The 24,854-nt window shown below is 41.6% G+C and overlaps 1 protein-coding gene across 2 annotated transcripts; it reads left to right on the top strand.

Annotated features, from left to right (window-relative positions):
• The first annotated feature begins 2,488 nt into the window (after positions 1 to 2,488).
• PIP4P2 (phosphatidylinositol-4,5-bisphosphate 4-phosphatase 2) lies at positions 2,489 to 23,653 on the top strand. 2 transcript variants are annotated; one of them, XM_088534123.1, is made up of 7 exons: positions 2,489 to 2,609; positions 8,437 to 8,582; positions 9,952 to 10,058; positions 11,734 to 11,857; positions 16,846 to 16,898; positions 20,981 to 21,071; positions 22,066 to 23,653. In XM_088534123.1, exons 1-7 carry the CDS (start codon positions 2,504 to 2,506, stop codon positions 22,207 to 22,209), a joined length of 771 nt encoding a protein of 256 aa, XP_088390249.1. In that variant the 5' UTR covers positions 2,489 to 2,503; the 3' UTR covers positions 22,210 to 23,653. The 2 variants fall into 2 exon arrangements, with proteins under 2 accessions (XP_088390249.1, XP_088390248.1); XM_088534122.1 differs by having other exon boundaries at positions 8,434 to 8,582.
• Positions 23,654 to 24,854: the final 1,201 nt, after the last annotated feature.

Here is a 24,854-nt window from a genome sequence, read left to right as displayed (position 1 = left end):
TAAAAGGTCACACAAAGGTCACACATTCTGCAAAATAAATGAAAAATAAGTAAAAACAGTGGAAGAAAATATGCTGTGCTATTTTTCATCTTATGCCTTTAGTACACCCCTTGTTAGTAACTAATGTGTTGTCTTACACATTTGTCTCACACACTTGCCTGTGCACCTATGGAGTCCAAGGGCAATGAGGTTGCGTGTACAAAATTAACTGGTGCTCCACGCACCACGGCTGGTCCTAGAAATGCTGTGGCCCTGAATCCCAGCAGGATTTATCCCCTGGTGAGTGCAGTGAGGAGCAGGGCTGCTCAGGAGTCAACACCCTGCCCACTCAACGAGGCAGGACTTTAAGAGAAGAAATGGGGTAATGAATATGTAGCATACGGTATTTGTGTCCAGACAAAGAAGGGTAGGAAGAGAGTAACAAATTCTGACTGCCTGTGTTGTCCTACACCTGGCATTACCCAGCGTTTGAATGCTTCCCTGTGCAGCCTATGTTTCAGCTACCTAAATGGATTCAAAATACTGAAAAACAGGGGCGAACAATTGAACCATTAACTGATTTCTGCTGTTTTAGAACGTGTAGCAGCTCTGGGACTAAAAGATTTAAAGAACTCTGACAAGTCAAATCACAGGAGCTAGAGAAATGCATTTCTCTTTATCTTGAGTGGGTACTTATTCAGATGACAGTCATATTTCCAATAATAAGTCATCATGCTGGGATACTTAATACCAATAATTCTCGCCTGTAAATGCAGGCTTAAGTTGTTTGGCAGAGGTGAGTTGTGCTGCAGCTTTCCCTTTGGGCAGGTGACTGATCTCGGGGGTTTTAGCCTTCCTCTGGGGGCCTGGCACATCAGTTCAGTGCGCAGGTCCCACACAGTCAATTTTCCATAATTGCAGATTGGAATTGCAGGAGGGAGTGGGTTTTGGTGGAACTCAGTGCTGCCTAGTCTGTGGCTTTTTTAAAAGTCTTTTTTTTTTTTTTTTCCCCCAGTACCGGAAAAATGATAAAGCAAATGGGCTGCAAATGCCGGTTCCTATAGTAAAGTTCCAAAAAGACAGCCTATGTCTATCAGTTGACAAGCTAAGTGATAGTAAGAACATACAGAATGGCTGTACATACATCTTGATTAGTAATAGTAAAGAGCTGTTCTTGACTTGCCAGTATCAGACTAACTATAGCTCAGCAGCATGAAAGATTTGGTGATGCACAACAGCTTGAGCTCCAAAATCCTTGCAGAAAAACCTCCTTTAAGTGTTTTTTTTTTTTTTAAAGTTAATTGATTATTGAAAGTTCAATCCAATTTAAATCAAATTGGCATCTTGCAAGTTAGTAACATTTGCAAAGGGAAGACCCAGTTTGATATGGCATGACTGCATTTCCTGCATGGTGAAGATACTTGGCCTAACAACCACCTGCCTTGGAATGTGTTACTCCTTATGTGGCAGTTTCAGGGCTAGATGAAAGTCAGTTTATTTGTGCAGGAAAGAACATTCAGAAATGTAATTTTGACCCATGCGAGAAAGATTAGACAATATGTCAAAATTTACTATGAAATTAAAAATATTTTTCTTTTTTAAAACATTAAAATAACCTATAAAAATGCTGTGTATTGTCATCACAATTTTACATGGCACATGTTATATTAAGGTAAAAATGAATTATTTCAGCCCTACAGGGAAAAAAAATGCATCAGCCTCTTTTTCATGTAATTTATCTAATTATTTCCCATATAACCTTTCAAATACATCAGTCTATTTTTGTAGAAGAGTTGATTTCCTACAGTCTTTTTTTTTTTTCTTTTGGTATGGAAAAATTGCTCCTGCAGAAAATGTTGCAATGTGACATAAATAGGAGTGTTTTGTCTTACAAAACAGTACACAGGAAGGAATATGAGCTGCTGGTGAAGCCTCAGACTGGTCGTGTGCGTGATCATAGTTTTCTAGTGAAGACTCACTACCCTTTTCTTGGGAAAGCGCCTGTACATTTTCCATGCATGGCGCTTTGAGAAGCAGGCCCGTTCTGCGTGACCACGTTCCGGGGATGTCGGACAGCGCTTGCAAGCCACGACCAAGCGTTGCTTGAATCCTCATCATCCCAATAACCCGGTGTCTTGCGGCATTGCCCAGCCCGGCTCGCTCCGACCCGCGCTAGCGCGTGGCACGGCTGACATCCCTCCGCCTAGCCCGGATGAGGGGATGGCCGCTCCGGAGGGGCTGCGCGGGCTTCCTAGCAGGAGCAAATGAAGTCCCGCTGTCCTCGCAAGGCCGCGGCCCCGGTTCCGGCCCCGCTTCCAGCCTCCCGCGCCCGTTAGGCGGCGCCGCGGAGGGCCGGGAGAGGCTCGTCCCGGCCGGTCCCGCCCCCTCCTCCTCCTCCTTCCCCGCTTCATTCCCAGCCCCTTCCCTCGGCTGCGCTGCCGGTGCCGCCGCCTCCGCTCCGTGGCTGGGTCCTGCGCTCCCGCCCTCCCTCCATCCCTCCCTCCCTCTCGCCGCCGCAGTAGCCATGGCTGCCGAGGGGGTGGATGAGCGCTCGCCGCTGCTGTCGGCGCCCAGCTCCGGCAATGTCACCCCCACGGCGCCGCCCTATTTGCCCGACAGCAGCCCCCGAGGTGAGGCGGCCTCCCCGGTGCCGCTGCAGCGGGAGGAGGGCGGAGGGAAGGCCGCGGGGGGCGAAACGCAGCCCGGCTCCTTGCGGAGGTCGGGGGGGAGGCGGAGGGGGCCCGGCCGGGCGCCATCGCGCCGCGTCCCCGGCCCGCTGCGGGCGTCCCGCCGGGGGGCCTGGTCTGTCCCCCCGATCCCGCCGGGGGGCCTGGTCTGTCCCCCCCATCCCGATCCCGCCGGGGGGCCTGGTCTGTCCCCTTCCCCCCCATCCCGGTCACACCGGGGGACCTGGTCTGTCCCCACCGGTCCCGGCGGGGGGCCTGGTCTACCCCATCTTGCGGTGCTGCAGAACCAGCAGGGGCTGCAGCCTGTGAGGAGGCTGGCCGTGCCAATGGGATTTGCTTTTTGTTTGTTTGTTTTGTGTGTGTTTTTTATTTTGTTTTTTTACGTTTAGCTCTTTCTTTTTTATTTATTTTTGGCGGCGCTAGTCAGGGCAGCCTGGGTGCCTCCTGGGTGGTGGTCTGTGGGGAGGTGACCAGGCACAACAGGTAAGAGGAGCCGGAAAGGAGCAGGGCGCCATTTGCTGCATTCAATGTGAACTCTGTTTCTTTCTTTCTTTTCTTTTTTTTTTTTTAAATAAAAAGAACAATTTTGTAGTTGCAGGACGAGTTTGAGCCGGCCTAGCTATTATAACTAACCCGCATGTTGGAGCTTGCCAGGTAATGGTTGGACCTGCTGCTAAGAAGGGGCAGGATTTAGGCGAAAGGTTCCTCACCGTGAGCAGGCAGGTTGGGTGCCATGAGGGGATGCGAGGAGCCAGGGCAGCGCATGTGGGGCCCTCGGCGGCTCCCTAGGAGCTCCCGAGCATCCTGGTGCTCCCGGGCCCTGGCCATCCCGCTCCCTTCCTGCCCTCCGACGCCAAGCAGGGCCTTGGGCAGCCCGATACTCGCAGCCCAATGCACCAGGGTGCCCTTGTGCACTGGTTTTGAAGGCCATGGGTGCCTCCAGCTTTATTTTTAAGGCATGTAGCAGTTGAAAATCTGGCATAGCAGCTTCATTTTGTGGCACTTAAGCTTTTGGGCTTACAGAAATAATCGTTTTGATGAATTTTGAGCATCTAGTAGAGGGAGAATTTTACTTTAAAAAGGCAAATTAGGAGGTAGCCATATGTGAAAGTAACCAGGTTTAAGAAGCTGTAGTTAACAAAATACATAGATAACATTTTTTTTGATCAATTTAAACTCTTTAAACAAAGCAGAATGGAGAAAAGGAAAAAAAGGGAGTTGAGAGTTAAGATTAAATAAGATTATTGTAGCTTTGCTAGCAGCAGCCTTTTAAATGTAAGATTACAGTCCTGCCCTTGCTGGCTGTAGTGCATTGGGGTGGTACTTAAAAGATTTTTATGTAGTTATAGAGATTTATTATATGTCTATGTAAACAGGTATGTGTGCGTTGTTTCTGCATAGTAACAATTTTAAGTTATTTATACATGAAAACACAGTAAATGTGACTGGCAGAGGAAGTGCCACAAGTGAACTTGTGTGTTTTGAATAAGATTTAAACTAATGGAAGCTGTCTTCCCATGCTTTGATATGAAAATGCACTTTTAGTGCTGTAGATGTTGACTATTAACCTACATTTGAATTGCACAAACCAATATCAGAGTGCAAAGCAGCAGAGATCTGTTTTTGTTCCTATCAAATTGTGTAAGATTGCTTTTACTGCTTAAATTATTTTTTCTCTCTCTTTTCAATTCAATAATCCACCTATTCTACTCAATATTTTTATTCTTAGGAATCCTGTAACTGTTGTTGGTGTATACATTTCAGTATTTTTTTAAAAGTCGTTATGTATGTAAAATAATGAAAATATTGGATCAGTGAGTATTACTTGATCTAAATGCTCCCTTCACTTAATAGCTGTATCTTGTTGTATACTCTATCCTGCTGCCTGTAGCTCTCATTACCCAACTTGGCCCAGGTGGCACCTTCTTCCTTGGGGAAGTGAATGAGGGAAGTACTTGTGGTGAGAAGTGGCCTTGCCCTCAAAAGGGAGGAGGAACCACCATCCTCTCTTAAATGTCAAGCTGGCTTTTGGAAGTCACGATTCCTTTGCTTAGTCAGCAGTTGTACCAAGCACTTCTTATGAGCCAGTCTGTAAAAAGCCCCCTCCTCCCCCAAACTTCTCCAAATCCTATTTTGCAGAGGCCTTGCAGAGGCTGCGCAGCTCTGGTCTCGCTGCTCCGTATCTGTCAGTTCTCCTTAGCAGCTCCCCGTCTGCAACCAGCCGCTTTAGCTGACAGACCGTCCTTATCTCTCTCCCCAGCCCACAGGCTAGGGAGAAGCAGCCGTCTGAAGGGGAAATGAAGTTTACTTTTAAAACCCCTTTCCACAGCACTTCTCCGTTTATCATCAGCTAATGTGGTGGAGCTGGAGGGGTAGACTCCCCTCCACTCAAAACTACCACCCGAGTGTATGTTAACAGATTTATCTCCGTGCTTGCGGTTGTGTGCCTTGACCAGTACATAACCCTGACCTTCGAACTAGGCTCTGGAAGAGGTCATCTCCCTGCAGTGCTCTTGAGATCCAGCTGAGCCTTCACAGGGTGAGGTGGTGGGTGCTTGGGTGCTTTTGAAACCCAGTAGTGGCTCCGTGTTCCTGATAGCGGAGCCAAGAAAGAAAGGAGCCTTGGATGTTGTCCCCAGGCGCAAATCTTAAGAAACTTTTTGTGCAAACAGGGTGGGACCATCAGCTCTGCTGCCAGGGTAATTTCCCCCACCCCCGCAGCGTCTTGTTCTGCTTTTTCATCTACTTCTCTCAGTCCTTAACTACTAGTTTCTCATAGCCTACCTGTGGATTCCAGTATTAATGTGGACTAAGAGAGCACTGAAATAGGTCACTAGCTTCCCTGCCACCTGCTTCTGTCCTTGCTCTCCTCTGCTCAAAAGGACAAAGATTTTCTTGAACAAAAACAAAATCATCTTCTCTATAAGCCCTGTGTCACTTAGTTTCGCTTTGACCAAGGCAAACTGAATATGAAACCTCATGGCTTTTGCATATTGGAGAAAAGTGTGTAAGCGCTACAAGAGTTTTCTAAGGCTGAGTATGTGATTTCCTCCACAGCATTTGTGAAGGGTTTTGGGGTGGCTGAGTCAGATGTGTCGTGTGCCAGGACATTTTGCTAATCTTGCTGATCTAGTAACCGTTATGTTTCTTGGGAAGAAACAAACTGATAATACAGCTGTAAACTGGAACGTCTGTAGCAGGATATCCAGTTATCTAAGTGAGACCTGCCAACCATCCATCGTGTCCAGCATGGTGGACCTTTATGAGCTGTATTGTAGATGCTGCATTTAGCTTGAGACGCTGTCAGGACTTACCAAAGTTCAAATATGAAGATGCCTTGAAAGCTGTCAGTGTTTCTATTTAATGAGAAGCAAATGGAGAGGGCATATCTTTATTCTCCTTTTCATCCCCCAGGATAAAGCCCCCTTAAACCTGGGGAGGTTCCCAGTTTGGTTCTTGGGCCTCCCGCAAACGCAGGTTTTTAAGTGTGAAGGTTGCGTGTCAGGGTGGCGCAGGCTTTCTGTGCCATAGCAGATGCTGTTTGCTGCAGCACTGCTCTGAAAAGCAGCCATTGTTTGCTTGGTATCTTAAATTTGCTGAGACAGCAGGATAGGAATAGAATATTTGCTTACCTGGAAGGCTGGACAGCTCTAGGATGAGGCAGGAGAAGGGACCAAGTGCATGTATGTGCCCATCTACCTTCTTGGACCAGTTCTGAAAAACCTAAGAGTTGCTGCTTGCAAGCGGGAGTAGCATGTTTTACATATGTAGAAATCTATATTTGCCAGTACTTAAAGCACCACCTGTGCCCAGCTGATAGGATTTGAAAACTTGCCCTTTAAGTAGAGAGAGCAAAACAAAAGTTCAGTTTGATAACGGCCTTTGAGAAGAGCCCTCAGAGCTGGGGTTGAACTACAGGAATTTCCTGACAGTGAATTTGGTGTTTAGTCTGCTGGACCTGCCTGTTGTTGAGATTTCACTGTTTGCTCCATACAGAACAGGTCAGCAGCCTGTTGATGGCCAAAATGAAACCCGCCTTGCAGCAACCTTAACCTTGTTGCACTCATTTAAGAACTGCTGTTTCAGTTGTCCAAATTCTAAAACTATTTTCCACAGTTGTGGTTTTCAGTTTCCAGCTCCCAAACTTCTTCAAGGTGCCCCCATTTCTGCTTCTGCCGTGGTGAGCTATGCCCAAGTAATGATCTGGGTAGTTAATGTGGAAAGCAGCAAAGAGAGGGGACACGGAGCAACACTGCTGCTTTACACTTCTGCAATGATTTTTGGATCCTAAGGCCACACCATGTTCCTTGTACCTCTCCTGTATTCTCATTAAAACAGAATGAAGGACTAATGGGCTTTCCTTAGAAATTTAATGTGTGGACTTGTCAGATTTGATAGCAGTTTGTGACATTTTTTTTTTCCCACCAGATTTGGTTTTTTTTCAGTGCTATTTGTTAACTGAGGGAAGACTGATCTTTCATTACTTGGCCGAAGTCTCTATTGACTTTTTGGATGCAATTGCAAAATAGTTTAAGTAGTTTCTAGGGTTGTGGGTTTTTTTTTTTTTTGCTTGGTGTTTTTTTGTTTGTTTGTTTATTTAATTCATAATATTTTGCAATGTTGGATTTAAGTAAATCCCCTTTGTACCATGTGCCCACTTTTAACTTGCTTCCTGAGGAACTTCTGGATGAAATAAAGCCCTAAGCTACTACATGACAAATAATTGTGGTAATCAGCTTTCGAGAGTTGATATGATGAATTGTTTACGTTCCATGGATTCCTAAACTTAGAAAGGTTTTGAATATTTCCTTCCTGGCCTTTCATGGGCTCACTGGGGAAGGTGAAATCTGCTCTCGCACAGGCGCATCAGGGCAGTGCATTTCTCCATTGAGTTACCTGTTTTTAAGTGACCAAAACCCTCCTTGTGCGTTCAGGTTGACCAAAAGCTTTTGGTCAACAAAAATATTTGAAAGCATTAAAAGCAGCAGCTCTAAAGGTTTGGTGATCTCTTTCTTCAAGATAACGTGTGTCTGTTGCATGTCAAAAAGAAGCATTTTCTATCATCTTTCATCACAGATCCAGCCTGGGTTGCTGCAGGATCTGTTGCTTATCTCATCTCTGCTCTTTTAAATTCAGAGTCCTGACTTCTGTTAATTATGCAGTATATGCACAAATGCTAGTTGAGGCTAAGTACTCTGCTCTTTTCGGAACTATTCGTTTTCATACATTTCCTCCCTAACTTCATGGGGCTTTTCTCTATTCTTACCCTCCTACTGGGTGTCATGCTGTACACATGTGTTCCTGTATCAGCCTCCCCAGACATTTGTAACTGCCAATCATGGTGGTTCTGCCTACCTGGATTGTCTTATTTAATTTTCATTTTTACTTCAGAAGACAATTCTGGTTTCTGATAATCTGTGCTTGTGTGTGGTGGGTTTTTTGGTGGTGGTCGTGATGTCTTTTTTTCTTCTCTAAACTCCTCAAAGTTGGTTTAAAAATGAAGAGGGTTGTAGAGATGGCAGCCTATAGAGTGGCAGCCTATAGAGTATTGTACTGTGGAAATGCTTTAGGTTGCATGAGGGTCGGCACTGATGTACTGATGCCTAGTGGTTGTGAGGGAGGGCAAAGTAAACTTAGGTTTGTTTTATGCTAATACTAACCATTACTTATTTATTTCAAGGTTGTGCCTTTTAGAGACTATATATGCTTATGGTGTTTTAGGATTACCTGTTTGGTTTTCCAGCTGAGCTTTCGTGATCTCTTGCAGCAGAGCTCCCACCTCCGTATACTGCAATCGCGAGTCCGGATGCCAGCGGGGTTCCTGTAATAAACTGCCGTGTGTGCCAGTCACTAATAAACTTGGATGGCAAGCTACACCAGCATGTTGTCAAGTGCACAGTTTGCAATGAAGCTACGGTAAAAATGGATCTTTAGTATTTCCTTTTTGTGCAGGGAAGGGGGTGGGTAGAACTGTGCAGTCGCTGGAATTCATGTCCTTACCTGCAAAGGGTGAGTCACTCGCTGACATCCCTACAAAGGACCTGTCAGGGGATCTGTGAGCGTGCAAGCATGTTCCAGGATGCTGGCACACAAGGGTGATCATAAGCAGCTAGAATAAATCTTCATAAATAAATCTCATTTTGAGGCAGAGGATAAAAAGCAAAGATTTTTAAGTAATTACTCATGTGTAAAGAATGTTGAAAGAAATAAAGCACTTAATTATTTTAAGAGTAGAAGAAACAAAAGTGCCCGACTCTTGCATGTTCCCCTGGAACTGTGCTTTCCTCCTGAAATACATGCATTTAATTTGTCAGGAGGCTAACAAATGGCAGCAGGGTATTTTTAAAACATAGGAACTGCGGGTTTTGTTCCACCTAGTGCAGCAGTTACAGGCCCTTCTGTCCCTGAACTTCTCCCTCCCCCACCTTTTTATTTCGAGCCTTTAGTTCTTGATATCCTAGTAGTTTTCCTGCCTGACAGTTTGGGGATCCGACGCTGCAGTGGTCCACAGCTGGTTGGGGACATTTACATGGAAAACAGCTGATTCTGATTTTCTTTCTTTTTTTCTTTTTTTTGGTTGTGCAAGGATACGAGGAAATATTTAAATCGTATCCAAAGAACAGGGTGCCTTAGATCTGTAGAAAACTATTTTTTTACTTAAGAGAGTAGAGAATTTTTCCTTTTAATATATAATGTTTCAGGTCAAACAAAGGGTAGTGCAGCATTTGAGATCTATGATCCTGTTTGAAAGGGACCCAGAAACTTGACTGCCAGCTTTGAGGAAGATGCTTTCAGTACAACTTACACTAAGATTGACAGTTCAGCAATGTCTGCATATTCTCTTAGCACCTGTGAGCCAGACTTTGATTCTTTTATTTCTGAATAAAGCCATTGTACCAGGCAAGGAAGCTTTCTTGGTATTTTGACTGTTTTTCAAAAAATATACCTTATTATTGCTTAAGCTTACATTTGAAAAAAGAACTTATACTGATTTGAATTCCTTATTGCTAAAATACGAATTTCAGTTAGTTTGCAGAATCTCGTTTGTTGCTAGTGATGTTCTGGTGAAAAAATATGCACCTTATTTTTCTTTCGGGGAAGAGAGAGAGAAAAGTTTTGTCCTGAACTGTATTTCTTTGTATTTCTTTTTTTGCTACAAATTTGTCTTGTAAGTGGTTGTGTTTTGTTTAAACTTTTATAGGGGGTATATGGAAAAGTAAATTGCTCTGATTTCTGTTTTTTATTATTATTATTATTATTATTATTTATTTTTATTTTCATTCAGCCAATCAAAAACCCTCCTTCAGGGAAGAAATACGTTAGATGTCAATGTAACTGTCTCCTTATCTGTAAGGATACATCTCGGAAAATAGGCTGTCCACGACCAAACTGGTAAGAGGAAACAAACGGTAAATGCTTTATATCACTTTCTTTAAAGCAATGGCATGTGATGCATTGAGTATTTAGAGCTAGAAGAGATCCAGGCCTGGGCAGAACTGCACTGGCACTTGCAGAGCATTAGGGAATTACTGCCCGCACAAATAGTGGTAATGACATTTTGATTTTTAGACCAACTTACTCAAAGAGGAAAAACTTAACTGTTCTTAGTGATAATCTAAAACATATATTTCCCATTTATTAGATACTGTATAAGGAACACGGTGTGAAGAAAACCACTTCTCACTTACGAGGAGTAGCGTTCAGAATTTTCTACAGACAGAATTGCTGCAGATACTCAGGTTGTTTGCTTTGCCTTGTTCGTATTAGAATGCAATGAGAGAAGGGGCGATAGGGTGTTTCATTCCTCTCTTCCCTTCTTTGCTATCCACAGCTAGCAGCTCTCCTCTGAACTGTGCTTTAGTTGACACATTTGCTGTGACAGACAAGTGCAGTTGCCATCGTGAGCTTTCTTACCACTGGCCTTACAGCATTAAGGCTCCCACTGGGCCAGGAGTGATTGGGTTCGACGTGATGCAGCACCAAAGTGAGGGCTGGGTCTGTAGATGCTCGAGAGGAAGTTCTGTCACGTTGTGTGCCTTAGACACCAGCTTGTTGGCTCTTCTACTCTTGGGGCACTGCATGAGATTTAGGGTGGGGAGATGGGATTTCTCACTAATGCAGAATTGTGGAAAACATCAAAAAATTGCAAATATCTCTTTGAAAGGTGGTCATGGGATGCTTCAGTTGCCATGCATGGTGTGGTTGGCAACCAGGCTGAATCAGAAACTCCCCAATTTTACACCCAAATGTTTCTTGAAAGTTTGTGCCTCTTCAGCAGCTTCCTTAAGATAAGCTATTTATCTGTTTTAGTGGAAAATAAGCAAAAGCAGAGTGCTTTATAGAGAGCTGAGGAATATGCTCTAAAGGGAAGGCTTCAGCCTGAAGGGAGGCCACAATTATTTGCTGTATATGGGGAGGAATGCAGTGCAAATTCAACAATACTTTGGTTTTCCCTTCACTTCTTTTCTACCAGGAAGTCTGATCCTTATTCTGCTCTGAATTGCATAATTTGGGTATTGTCATTTTTTGATTGTCCAGCTGTACAATTAAATTGGAAACGTTAAGCGTAAATAATATTTACCTTATTTTTTCTTAAAGCATATTGATTGGTTGTGTTTAGTCAAATCTAGGTGTTTTTCTTTAATTCACTCCATTTGAATGGAACTCTTCCTATAAAAATTCAGAGAGACTACTTGTAATGTGGGAGAAAGCAAGAGAATCCTTACTCTCCTGCTTGTTTCTGTATAGAGATGTGTGTTCCAATTGACATCCTTGCTCACTGTGGATATTAAGATTTTCCTAAGGGATTTCTGTCATATGATTGAGAGCCTTTGATCTCTGCAGGGATCTGGCAGGCATGTGTGACCTTGTAATGAAAATGTTTTCAAAGTGGGAAAAGAAAACGCAATGAGAGAGACCAAAACTGGATGCATCATCTACTTGAAAGTTAGATTATAAATTAGAAGTGTAACATATTTGGTAGCCACCAACTGAGCTAATTGCTTAAATGCATCATCCTTCCCCTTTGCCGGCTTAATTACATGTACATCTAATATTCTTAACGCAGTAGACGCATCATTACTCTTGGTCCAGTAATGCTGATTCCAGAAGAGCAGCCAGCTCAGCCTGCCTTGCCAGTTCAACCAGATGGGACCAGAGTGGTATGTGGGCACTGTGGAAACACATTCCTTGTAAGTAGAGCTCCAGATTCTCCTTCTTACCTAAATGTGCTCAAACCATTGCAAGTTCTTCTAAGGGTATATCACCTTGCCCTACAATATTACCAAGAAACTTAAGTTCCAGCTGTGTGCATGGATGTATAGCCTGTATTTCATTATCTGCACACACACACGTTCAAAAAACTTCCAGTGTTCCTGGCATATGTTGATGGATGAAGCTCAAAGAGTTATTTCTTAGAGGTTTTAGAATGGACAGTTCTGGTAAAGGCACTTGTGCTTCTAGCTTCTGCTTTGACTTGCAGTAACAGTCGTGTTTCGCGGTGGCCAAGATGGTTTCTGACGTTGCCCTGTGGGCCCTCGGGAGATGTTCATCATAGCTCTTTACACATTAGTATGTCAGTTGCTGTGGGACTGGAGATTTTGGCTGGAATCTGTGCATGAAAGTTTCTTCCCCTTTTGCAGCAAAGAATGCAAAAACACTAACTTTCTGTAGGTTGTTTTTGTAGCCTTTTGCATTAAAAAAAAAAACAAAATTGGCAGCATATAAGAAAGTATTCTAGCTTCACCATCCAGCAGCCCTGGAGTGAGTTTGTTGGGTTTGTTGTTTCTAAGAAACAGCTGCCATGAGTGGCACAGCTGATTGACCTGCACAGTCAGTTATGGTGTTATTTGAAAGATGTGGAAGGGTCTGAGACAGTCAAGTGCCTCTTGTGAAAGGAGGGAGAGGTGGTGCTGCCTGTAGGCAGTGAGAAAAGGGTTTTCTGGTCATGGGCTTTCTCATGGGCTAGACTTGCTCCTTGACACCTTACGTTGCATTCATGGATCAGGGAAGTGAATGATGGTTTACTACTATAGTAGAAGAAAAATGTAGGGAGCAGAAGGTGGCATTTTTCTTTTTAGAGAAGAGTATCAACTTGATTTGTGAATTTACATTTAGCATTTGAGAGAGAAAGAGGAAACAAAGATGTTTGAGAAGCAGTATTTCTATTAATTCAGCCCAAATATAAACATATATGGTTAATCCTAATATAATCCCTGCTGAAGAACAAGAAGTCCGTAAGTACATAACTAGGTAGAGCTGGAATGGTGCATGTGCGGGGTTGGTTATTTGCTCTGTAGCATGTTACAGACTTATTGTATTTCTGCAATTTAGTATCTCTGCATTATAAAGCAAAAATATAATGCTGGCTATATCTCTAAGCAACTTTCAAGATACCTGTTTTACTTCATTTATCAGTTAAGAAAAAAAAAAAAAACTGAAATAGCTGGGATGAAAAAACTTCAAATTCTGTTGCTTGTTCTCTGTTGTGTCCTAAGAGTGTCTGTTTGTCCTCCTCTTTAAAAGGAACTTCCAGCCACATAAAAGCAGAATTATGGGCTGGGCTTTCTCTGCACCCACAGGTGTGAGATGTTTGTTTTGATTTTATGCCCTTGTGGTTCTGAAAGTCAGCTTAAGGTTGTGCCCTGATAACTGTTCTTTGTAACCTATCCAAAGCACACTGTCCTCTATGGAGCACCACTAAATACTGCTTAAACAAGTGCTTAAATATGTGGTTTTTTGGACAGATGTTACGATGGTGTTTTATTTGATTACGAATAATGGAATATGTAAGCAAATGTAGAATTGATTTAGGATTAAGTTGATGTTACAGGTGAGCTATCAGTAATTACTGGCATATATTTATTTGTTGGGCTTTTATCTTGGATAGCCTGATAGCCTTTTCTGTGCTGAGGTTTCCCTTGTTTCTGGTGGATTTGGAGTTCAGACAAGTGGGGAAAATGGTCAAAGAGAAAGTGAGGCCAGGGTGGTGATGGGGCTGTCCCAATAAACTGCAGCCTAATCTGGTTTGGGCTCTTTTTAAAGCTCCTCTGGCCTTGCCTTGTGGCTGAGTCCCTGTTTCAGTGTGTAGCAATTCCCCCTGCTCCAAGGGCTCTGCTTGGGGAGAGGTGTGAGACCCAGAGCTGCCTTTGGGGAGGGTGATCCCAGCTCCCCCCTCGTCTTCCTGCCGCTCTCCTGTTTCCAAGGATGTCCCCAGGGAAGACAAGCTAGGAGTGAGCTGGCGGAACCGCAGGCTGAGCGCTGTAACTGGTCAGTTGTGCTCTCTCCATTTTCTTCTCCAGAACTAATCAATTTCAAGGATTTTTATTATCATCTTAAATACTTGAAGTTCTTCAGAAAACTGAGAAATGTTTTAATTTATGTAGGTATTTTGTTTTCCAAAAGGACTCCTGAGGAGTGAAAAAAGATGTTCACAGATTGTGTGTAGCTGCATAAACCCACCAGTGAGTTTGTCTGTACCTCTACTCAGTGATTTGGATTACTGTTTTATTGTTTTATTTTGGTTAGCAAAAAAAAAACTCTATTGGGAGGCTAAATATCCTGTAGCTATAACCTCAAGTTTTATTAAAAACTTGAAACAGGATTAGAATACTTCAAAGCATCTTGGAATATAAGTGAAAATACTGACTTTAAACCTCAGGTTAGACTATATGTTAAGCCTACCAAAACTCCAAGAATTAAAATTTATTTGAAAATAAGATTATTTCCCTAGGGCATTTTCTGTGTTGCAACGAGGGTCTGAATTCTTGTAGTCTGAAGCACTTGTCAAGGTGACTTCATTCCTGGTTCTCCTGAAAGCCTTCCCTGTGTCTGCAGCAGCCCTTATAACAAAAGGCTCTTCTGCGACTTCCAGGTGACTCACAATGGAAACAGGCTATGTGTGTTTCTGCTGTCTCCCACAAACTGAAGCTCCAGAGGCCTTTGAATGTATTAATATATCAATTAAAAACATAGATAATAATTCACTGGGAATCTTAAAATCCATACAGTTATCATTAGTGAGCAATGTTGGAAGTGGAGTTGCCTACCTTGGGATAAATCTGGTGTACAGAAACGAAATTCAGTTAGAGGTATTAAATCTAAGCCCTGGAATTAAGCTTCTTACTATTTCTAGAATTGTTATCTAAATAGCTAAAAGGATATCTCTGAAGAGGTTTGTCTCCATCTCAGGTAGTGACCAACTACATGTTATCTCATTTTTCCCTGTTGTAAAACCCAGAGGAGCTGATTAGCGCTTCACGTGGATGCGTGTGAGCAGCTAACCTATTTCTGTGGCAAGAATGTGGGAGGAAGAAGTTGTGTCCATAAAATGCAGTGCTTTGTGGGGAGTATTACAGAAATTTTCAGGCTTTTAGAAGTTAGAGTTATAGGAAAACTGCCTGGCTGAATCTTTGGGGACAAGTCCATTTAAATAGAAGGCAACCATGTGATATGTAGTGTAAATTGATAGTTTGGAATCAGAAAAAAATTCAGGGAGCTCCTTCTAGTAGAGAATTAATCCCCTTAGAAGTGAGTACACTGCGGGACACCTCCAGAAGGCTGGACAACCCTGGATACCATGGGACACAAGTTTTTGGATGCAAGTAAGATTCAACTGGTTGGGCTTTATAAAACTGTGATTTTAGGTTTGTACATAAAATCATGAATTAATTCACAGTGTTGAAATGGTGCTGTGATGTGTCTAGGTCCTGGAGCCCTAATATTCTGTGCAGTTACAGGGTCTGTAGCAGCTAGGATCCTGCTGCTCACTGCAGTAGCCTGACTTCTCCTAGAGCAGGAGAATCTGAGTGGAGAAGGCATTAGTGTTCTGGAGTTTGTTCCTGTGCTCATAATTTGTATCATGACTCTTCCCCAGTTTAGCAGGAGAGTTTAATTCCTTAGCAGGAATTGCGCGTATACTCACCCAGGAAGCTGCCAACTACTGCCAGTTGGAGATGAGTCCCATGTTTAGACTGGGTCACCAGCAAGATCCACACCAGGATGTGACCAGAACTGCTAATTCTTGTTCATCATATCTGGAAACCTAAGAGAGAACTGGATTGATACCCCTCAGACTAGGGCAAATAGGGAGGACCTCTTCCCCTAACCTCAGTACCTCTTGACAGAATGGGATATATCTGTTAATAGACGAGCAGAACCTGAAGTTCCCCAGCTTTTTTATTTCCATCACTGGACTGTCCCGTATCATTCTGGCAATGGCAGTTCCCCGGCCTTGTTTATGTGAGAAGGGGCATGTCACAAGAAAAAAGGAAAATAATGTAGTGCTGGGAGTCAGTGGTACCAACACTGTTCAGTGTCCTCGCCCCCCATGGAGTGATGGATGTGGCTGGTTGGGGTCTGATTTGGTTTTAAGTTATATCACAGCATAACTCCTTAGAGTATAGCTACCTGCAGAGAGAAGAAATTCCTCTTCTTACCTTACTGTCCAAGGACAATGTGCTTAAAAACAGGTGTTCAACACTTGTATCATCAACAGAATGAAGTTTAACCAATACTGCTGTTTTAAAACCAGTGTATGATTGTGTCTTGTATGTTTAAGGTAATGCTATGTGTTATGTGTTGTTACTTCTGCTGAGGCTGTGTCCCAGATGTTGCAGTCCCATTTTATAAGGCTGAGAACATCCTGCAGATATTTTTATATGTCAGCTCTTCAATTTGTTATCTAAGTAGCCAATAGTGTTGTTAACTTACATAAAACTTATGTTTTAGAAAGTTTATTCTTTATTCTTTTACCTTTCTGTGAACACTTCAGTTTAGCGAGTGATGCAGGGGGGTTAGGGAAAGATGGGAAAGCACATCTGTCTAACAGTGCCAAAGAAAACACATCACTTGACTTATGAACTTATGGTCATAGGCTTTAGAAGTAAGAAAGAAAAATCTGTATTACTCTAATGATGCCTATATTGTGCCCAGGCATGGAATCGCATTACGTCAAGCAAGTCTTGCAGTAGTGAGACAAGTCATGGGAAACTTTCCCATGGAAATCCCAATCCTAAATTGCCACTGACAAAAGGGCATCCTATTTACGAAAGAAAGCAAGAAACAAGTTGGAGAAAGCCTGAGAAGCAAAATGTTTTCACAGTGACATTTAGCATGAAGTAAAACAAACACTTTCTCAGGCCAGTTTTTCAACTTTTTTTTTTTTTTTTTCTTTTTACAGTGGATGGAACTGAGGTTTAACACTCTGGCAAAATGCCCACACTGCAAAAAAATGTAAGTTACATAAATTAAGCTTCAAATATGTTGCCAAATTTTCTTCTGCAGAAGTCCCTGGAGTGAGATGTCCGCCATGCCTATTACTTTGCCACATTCAGCTGAATTTCAAGACTGAAGAGCATGTTATGTGCACATGAATTCTCCCCTCAGCTCAGTAACTTGGCCAGAGCAAACCTGCATTTCCTAATGCTCAGATTGAATTGTCAGAGGTGAAAGTAAGCTGCTCACCATTGACAGAACTGGGTTACTAAAATTAACAACTTAGGGTTTTTTTTTATGTCCTTGAAATTTTACGGCTTCGTGTAGTTAATCAGATGTCATGTTTGAACCTACAGTTTAATTTGACTTGTCTGAAAGAAGGAAAGGAAACAATCTATTAATTTGAGAGATTTCATTCATTTCAAACCCAACTAATTTGTGCTAAGCATCTTATGGTACAATGAATGGTTGTGGATTGCTATGCTATGCTTTGTCTGTTCTTTTGACATTGCCTCAGTAAGGAGGAGATGTCACTTGCATCAAAACGAAGAAGTAAAGCAGAACACAAGGCTCTTAAGAGGAGGGTTGTTTGTTTATTTAGTATTAATGATAGTAAAAACGATTCTGCAAACATACGTTAATTTTACATACCTTAATTTTGTGTGAAATCTCAACCATGGGGTGTGAAATAGGACTTACTTGTCTTGCTGATTGTTTGAAGATTTGCCTTCCCTTGATAGACAAGTGCTATTTCCAGTTAAAGGAGTGTATGTATCTATCCTGGGATGGGAGAACCATGCATCTGTATTGCATGTTCTAGGAAACCTGGCAGGTTCCTCGGGAAGCAGAATATGATAAATGTATCTTTGGTGTTGTTATAGCAAGGCCTGGCCCTCAAAAGTGATGGAAATCTGTTACTGAAGTATTTGGTAAAGAAATCAGTCTGGTGATGCACTCAGCCTCAGGCATGTAAATGGGCACGGAGTAGTGATCATGACATAGTTTGCTTAGATCAGGTGAACTTGGGATCTTGATAAGATGCTGCTTTTCAGGGTACTGTCAGGGTTTCTTGTTTTACATTCAGGGTTTACTTTTCCCTTTTCAGTTTTATAACTAATCACAATGTTAATTATTTTTCAATATTTAACACCTGCTAGCTGAGCCTATTTCCAAAAATGTGGGTGGTTTAGAGAAGGCTTCTAGAATCCTTCTTGTTTAATGATAGAGAAGAGGAATTATTTTTTTTTCCTTAAGCACTTACTGTGCTTAAGGTCTAACATAATGATGAAGACCCCTGATAAACTTACATTTTTCCATCCTGAAGTCTATAGGAACGTAAGGAGAAACCTCCCTTGAGGTTTTTTCCTTTTACAGTTATCCCCTCAAACTACTTTGACTTTGGTGTCTTTTATATCTGTTGTTGGTGCTGCCCAAGGGCCTCTCAGGCACCTTTGCTTCCTTAGCAGCAGCTCGGAGGAAAAGAGCTGCCTCCCAGAAGCCTTTGGAGTGAGTCCACTCTAACTAGTCAACAAATAAAAGCAGCTGCTTTTGATACATTTGTTTAATATTTTTAAATGCTGTTCCTTACCCCAGTTTAATAGTTCTGAATATGCATGTCAGGCTTGTTGTTCATAGATTATTTGGGGGTGGAATTTCAGCTCTCTATTTGCAGCTAGTTTGTTTTTTTTTGTATAATTTGGAATGGATAACAAAAAGCTTCACTACTTAAAGTGGGCAGTGGTGGGTGCCACTGCTTGGAGGCAAAAAGTGCCTAATGTGTTTGCCCAGCCTGGGTGTGCCAGGTCATAGAATCTTCCTATGTCCATTTGAACCTTTCTTTCTGTGGAGGGAAGCAAAGGACTTGCAATTAAATGAAGCCTTTTTTTATTCCTTTTTTTTTTTTTTTTTGTATTATGTGAAAGGATAACTTCATCTCCTCCTGCAGCCTGTTTTATTTGATAGGAGGGACAGAGCTTGAAGGAAATACAGAAGGAGAATAAACATGGCAGCTTCAATGCTGTGGTTGCGAAAACAAGCTCAGGAGCTGGGCAACTCCAGAAGTGACGATTTTTCCCGAAATGAACCATGTCTCTGTGTGGAATATGCAGTGCAGTAAAAGTAATGCACATTTTAGATGGAGTAGAGATGACACTTCTACCAGCTTATTGCTTGATTAATGCATGTTTTGAAGTATTAGGCTCTAGTAAAATGAATGTGCTGAGTGTGTAGCTAGGAAAGTTTACAAGGGGAACTTCAGTTCAATTTGGCAAGCTCAGTACTCGTCACTTGAAGTTTTGGAACCTGCTCTTTCCCTGTTGATACAGCTCTCTGTTTGCTTTTTTCCCATGTGCTACTTGGCATCAGGACTTTCACACTTTCTAGAATGGCCATGGAAGAATCAAGGGTGGCTCTTCGGGGCCAAGTGAACTATATTTACCTGTGTGGGGGTAGGTCAGGCTCTCTGTAGGTGGTGGGATGACACCAAATCAGAAATTCCCATTGCCCTTTCCCTGCCTGCTGTGCACAGGGAGGCTCTCAGTGCAAAATAACTTCGCCTGGAAAATTAATAAGCAGAAAAAAGAAAAGAAAAAGGCATAAAACTGAAACCATAGAGCAGATGGTTAATGCTCACGGCTATCAGTCCTTGTCTTGCAAGATGAAGCTCAACTTGGGTGTTTTAGCTCGAGGACTTTTTTTCCTTGAAACATTTTAGAAGTTCCCAGTGAAGAAATAACACTGTAGGAAAGCTGCTTAATTCAATCTATTTGAAGGCTTTAAGATGAATGTTTAAAAAAAAAAAATCTGGTCACATGCTGAGCATATGAGGCCTTGCTATGTGGCTAATTAGCTGGAGCTAGAAATCTGGTCAGTCATGAGACAGATGAAGAGTTGAGCATTGCTTTCTTCAGCGTGTTTTAGGTAAATTACAGAGCTATCATGAGATGTAAATGGCTTTCCCCTGCACGCTTGAACAGTGCAAGCTTCCCAGTGTTTTCTGTAGGAATGTTGATCCTCCGTGATGGGAGGAAGCACTTTATTGCTGGTGGCATCCTTCAGGATGCTTCAAAACTGCCTCTGGGACAGCAGTGTGTGTTTGGTGAAAGCACCTCCGCTTCTCTGGCCTCTGCGCGTTGACCTTCGCGCTCACTGTGTTTCACTGGAATTGAATCCTGTTCCCACTTTAATCACCACTGTAGGTGATTAAAAGTCATGGTTAAAAACGCCTGACTCAAACTATCCTTACCAAACAGTGCTGAGCTTCTGGAATCATTTTCAAATGTGTAGTGAAGCATCTGTCCTTTTGTTAAAATTTGGTATTTGGTTTGTCTGAAGCACTGGGATAGCTTGTTTGGTTTGGCAGGTGGAGATGGAGTTGTCTGTCTTGAAGAGTTTATACCCTAGTGACAGAACATCTGAGGGATTTGTTTAGCTTGGCTGTCAGCAGATTTGTGCAGTTAATTTAACTTGTAGTAGAGCTCTAAAAGAAAAAAAGTAAAAAAGGAAGTTGTAATGTCTTTGAAGTTACTAAAACTGACTTAAATATGTCTAAAACTGACTTAAATATGTCTAAAAGAGCTTGAGTCTTTAGAAACATGAAAACCTTTCATGTTCATTATGCTTCTGACTAAGGAAACAGTTAATGATTTGGAGGGGGAAGGGAGAAGATGGATATATCTTCAAGAAATTGGGCAGAGTTTAGAGAGTCAATAGTTCTGAATTTATTATTACAGGAGATAAACAAGAGGTGATTACCATAACACTGAGAGATTTCCAGATATGTAGATGTTGGGAATATACTGTAAGACACTCTTTTGTGTTGAAGTTATGTTGAAGGTACAAGGCAACTCACCCTGTAGGTCTGGTGCACCTCTCTAATAGATTTTTAGATATTAATATTTTTGTTAGTGTTCATCTATAGTTCCCTTTTAAAGAAATATGTGGACAGTCTTTTACTTTCTATTTGGTATAATTGTTGATTTGGCCTACTCTTTTATAAAATTAAGACAGCAGGCCTATATTCACATTCTGTTCCCCCTCCTCCCCACACACACAGGCCAAATAGGGTGTTTTATATTATTTTAAACGCTATTTTCTCGCAGTTCCTCTGTCGGAAGCGCGCTGCCGCGGAGACGCTGCTGTGCCTACATCACCATTGGGATGATTTGCATCTTCATTGGAGTTGGATTAACTGTGAGTGATGGGCTGGGCTCTACTCCCATGTGCATGTATGGAGGAGCTACCTGAATTACCCTGATTACCAGGGATCTCTTCTTTCCCCAGCTTTTGAGCTAAACCTCTTAACTTTGTGTCTGTGTGTGCATATTTTTCCCTTTCCTATTAATAGTTTTAATTATCACAGTTAACTAGAAAAATTATTTTTTCTTTCAAAGAATATTCTGGCACTCTGAGATTCTCATTTTTTCTCATATTAAGTCTCTCTATTTTGTAAACTCCAGTTCTGTGAGAAATGACTTAGATTGTTTTAGAAATGCTAGAGCCTCTTGCTCCTGGTAGAGCTCCCAAATTTTCAGGTTTCCAAACACAATGCTGTACAAAGTAAAACTCATTGCTGTACAGATAGGGTAATGGCTCTTGCTACATTTCAGGGAGTGGGATTCCGGGGCTCAAAAATGAGTATAGCTTTACAGTTTATACAAGCTATAACAAGTAAACACAGATAATACACTATTTACAAATTACAATGCTCACATAGTTCACTGAATAACAGGCTGATGCAATCTGGCTTACTTTGTACTTGAAACATCTGATAGTGGCCAGTAGAACTAACCTTTTGCAGTGCAGTTCCAAGGCTAGGTATTGGGAAATTCACATTTGTTTTAAACACCCTTACTGAATTTGAAAATAATGAAAATATTTTTCCATGAGACACTGGAGCAAGTTGCCCAGGATCCGACAGGGCAAAAACTTGAACCACTTGTTCTGCACTTAAACCTGACCCTGCTTTGACCAGGTTGTTGGGCTAGAAACCTCCTGGTGTCCCTTCTAAGCTTGATCCTAGGATTGTTTGGAATTATGCTGATATCTGATTTATATTCATTGACATGAAGATGGCACTGAAATGTGTGTCCTTAAAGTTTTCTTCTCTGTGAAGAGCAGGTATTGCTGTGTATTTGACTTTTTTGTTTTTTCTTTTTTTTTCTTCTTCTTCTTTTTTCCTCTTTAGGTTGGTACACAAGACTTTGCCAGGCGATTTCATGCAACATACGTCTCCTGGGCTGTTGCTTATCTCCTAGGTTTAATCTGCCTCATTCGAGCTTGCTACTGGGGAGCCATAAAAGTCAGTTATCCAGAGCACAGTTTTGCATAGAGAAATTGGTAGATTATAGCAGATGAACATCTAGTAATTCTGGATATTACATCCTGGACACTTTTAAAACCTTTCCTGTAAGGATTCCATTCTGTTCAAAATAGTTTTAAGACTGGGGGTCTTTAAGAACAAATGTTCATTGCACTACATAATATGCAACTAGTTTGTTTTGCTGCTAGATTCCCTAGCTCTGAATACTAAAGCTTTGTTTACATGTTCATAACTCTGTCTTTATAGGTGTTGAATTTCATTCCAACAGACAGTATTAAGTTTTGCATTTCCTTTGTTACGTTAAAAATCAGTCTGCCTTTTTTTAGGTTATCAGTGAAAATTCAAAAGCAAGAGTGTTTATAAGTGTTTCTACAGTAGCTTCACATTTGTACTTATCATTTTAACTACAAATATATTCAAGTGGCTTGCTTTAAAACCTAAGCAATAAGCACTTTGCTTGAACTGCTTACTGTATCTTTTTGCCTAAGATCATAGTGACTTTATTCAGGAAATGAAGTTTATGAGTGTACTTTAAAAGACTGACACTGTTGCTAGAGAGACATTTGTAAACACTGTATGCTTTGAGATTTTTCAGGTAGAAAGATGCAATATTTTGGTAGTCTAATTAAATTTCCATCCATCCAGGATGGATTTTGATTGGAATAATACTTTCTCCTCGAGCATCCTGGGACTTGGCTTTTTTATTTCTCTCCTCTCCCCCCATCCTTCTCTTTCTCCCTTCTGTTTAACTGGCAAATCCTAAAGCCGTGCTTGGAGTATGGACCTTAGCTCTGGTTATTTGTACAAGTTCCCCTGCAGGGTCTAAGGGAAGCATTTCGTGTGACTTGTTTGTAAGACGTCAGTGCCGTGTAGCTGACAACCAGGTGGTGATGGGTTGCCTCTTACTTTCCTCTGATCATGTCAGACTTTTTCCCTGCTTAGGAGAGATGTGCACTGGTCACGGCAAAGGGAGACACTCACTTCGCAGTAGCAGATAAAATAAGTACTTGGATCATTCCATCAGAGTACACCTAGTCGACTTAGCTCTGACTTACCCAGAGAATACGGAAGCAGAAAGGTTTTTCTAATGATGTATTCACAAAGGATCGAGGGACCAGTTCTTGCACTGCCCATCTTTATAGGTTTAAACAAGTTTTTGCTAAATTCAGAAGGAATGTCCTGAGTGGTTTAGATGACTGTAGTAACTTAGATAATGGGGTCAGATGGGTAACTTAATGTGGATGTTTCAGGGATACATGTAATTTAAATTATCTATGTTCCTGCAAGGACAAAATGATATTCAGATAAGGATTTTTGAGCACAATAAATGTAAATGATCAAACTGTAAATGATCTGTCTTTGTATGATGATAAATGTATAAAAGCAGTAGCTCAGGATTACAATGTACCTTTTACAAATAAACTAATAAATAAAGATTATTATTCAAAGTTAATACTCTGTTATTTATGCATATGTATAAAATACACAAGCAGAAGAATTGTCAAGATGGTCCAGAAACAACATGGGTGCTGCACAGCAGATGGGAGCTCTGTCTTTCTTGCCAAATAGCAGCCTCAGGAACCCAAGAGAGCAGGAGCAAATTGATTTCGTGATGTTTTCAGGAAGAATGAGGAGAAAGTAAATGAGAGGTGAAACCAGCATTGGGAATGTGCTCTCTGTAGCAGTAGCTCATTGGAAGAATTTGTTAATGCATATTTTCCCCTTCTCTTTCCCCCTCCGGTTGCAGAGGATCACTGTGCTCATTTGTATCTTAAACCTTGGGATGCTCCTTCTACCTGTCCTGTGTTTCAAAATACTGCTTGCCCTCTGCATGTTGAAATAAAGCAGGCTGCTGCTGCACAAGAAAATCATCTGCTGCTCTTGTAATTCAAGGGGTAAAAAAAAGCCTGGGTGTAATGTTAGATTAATGAAGCAAAGAAATTCAAACGTTTTGTCTGTATGAAACTCTTATTTCCCATCTCATGTCTCTTCTTTCTCCTCCTCATCTTTTTGAAGAGATGAGAAAATAAATGGACAACATAATCCGTTTTATCTGCATTAGGATAATTGCACAGTCCTGGTTACTGTTTCACTTTTGCAAGGTGAACCACTTTGGTTATTTCCAAATAAAACATGAAATGCATTTTATTACATTCCAGCCACTTTTTTGATACTTGAAAATCACGATACATAATTGTATAAGATAGTGATCGATAGAACTTGCAGAGATTGTGTGGAGACTGTCAGGGCATTCTGTCATGTGATAGATGACAGCCTTATTCCATAGATTTTTCTGTAAATAATACTTTTTTTAAAAGAGGCCCTCACTGTGTTGAATGTTACCTAGAGCCTTTGGCTGTATTAATGTCTAATTTCATTGACTGTTAATAGCCTTTTCATTGACTTATTATTTTGTGCTCAGTATGAGATGGAGCTTTGAAAATTCACAAGGAAGGCTTTTATGTTTCCCGTTTTCACTTCTCCCTTTCCTGCTTTCCCTTCTCTCTTGCCCGCCCAAAAATGTTTATAAAAATACAGTGTTGCTGATGAGGAAATATTTCAGACCCTAAAAACTTTAATTATGAACCTACCATGAAGTATCTTGCTATTTTTTGTTGTTGTTTTGTGTCCCTATTACTCGCTGATATGTTTTA

The sequence above is a fragment of the Tinamus guttatus genome, unplaced genomic scaffold (genome assembly GCF_059628265.1).
Source record: "Tinamus guttatus ecotype Peru unplaced genomic scaffold, ASM5962826v1 Tinamus_guttatus_pri_ptg000542l, whole genome shotgun sequence".
NCBI classification, from domain to species: Eukaryota; Metazoa; Chordata; class Aves; order Tinamiformes; family Tinamidae; genus Tinamus; species Tinamus guttatus.
Note: the sequence above shows the minus strand (reverse complement) of the source record. Positions and strands in the feature narration are given on the sequence as shown.

Coding starts and splice junctions, on each gene's coding strand:
- PIP4P2 (XM_088534122.1), top strand. CDS start 2,504: ATGGCTGCCGAGGGGGTGGATGAGCGCTCGCCGCTGCTGTCGGCGCCC. Junction 10,059..11,733: donor GGCTGTCCACGACCAAACTG/GTAAGAGGAAAC, acceptor TTCTTAACGCAG/TAGACGCATCATTACTCTTG. Junction 21,072..22,065: donor TCATTGGAGTTGGATTAACT/GTGAGTGATGGG, acceptor TTTCCTCTTTAG/GTTGGTACACAAGACTTTGC.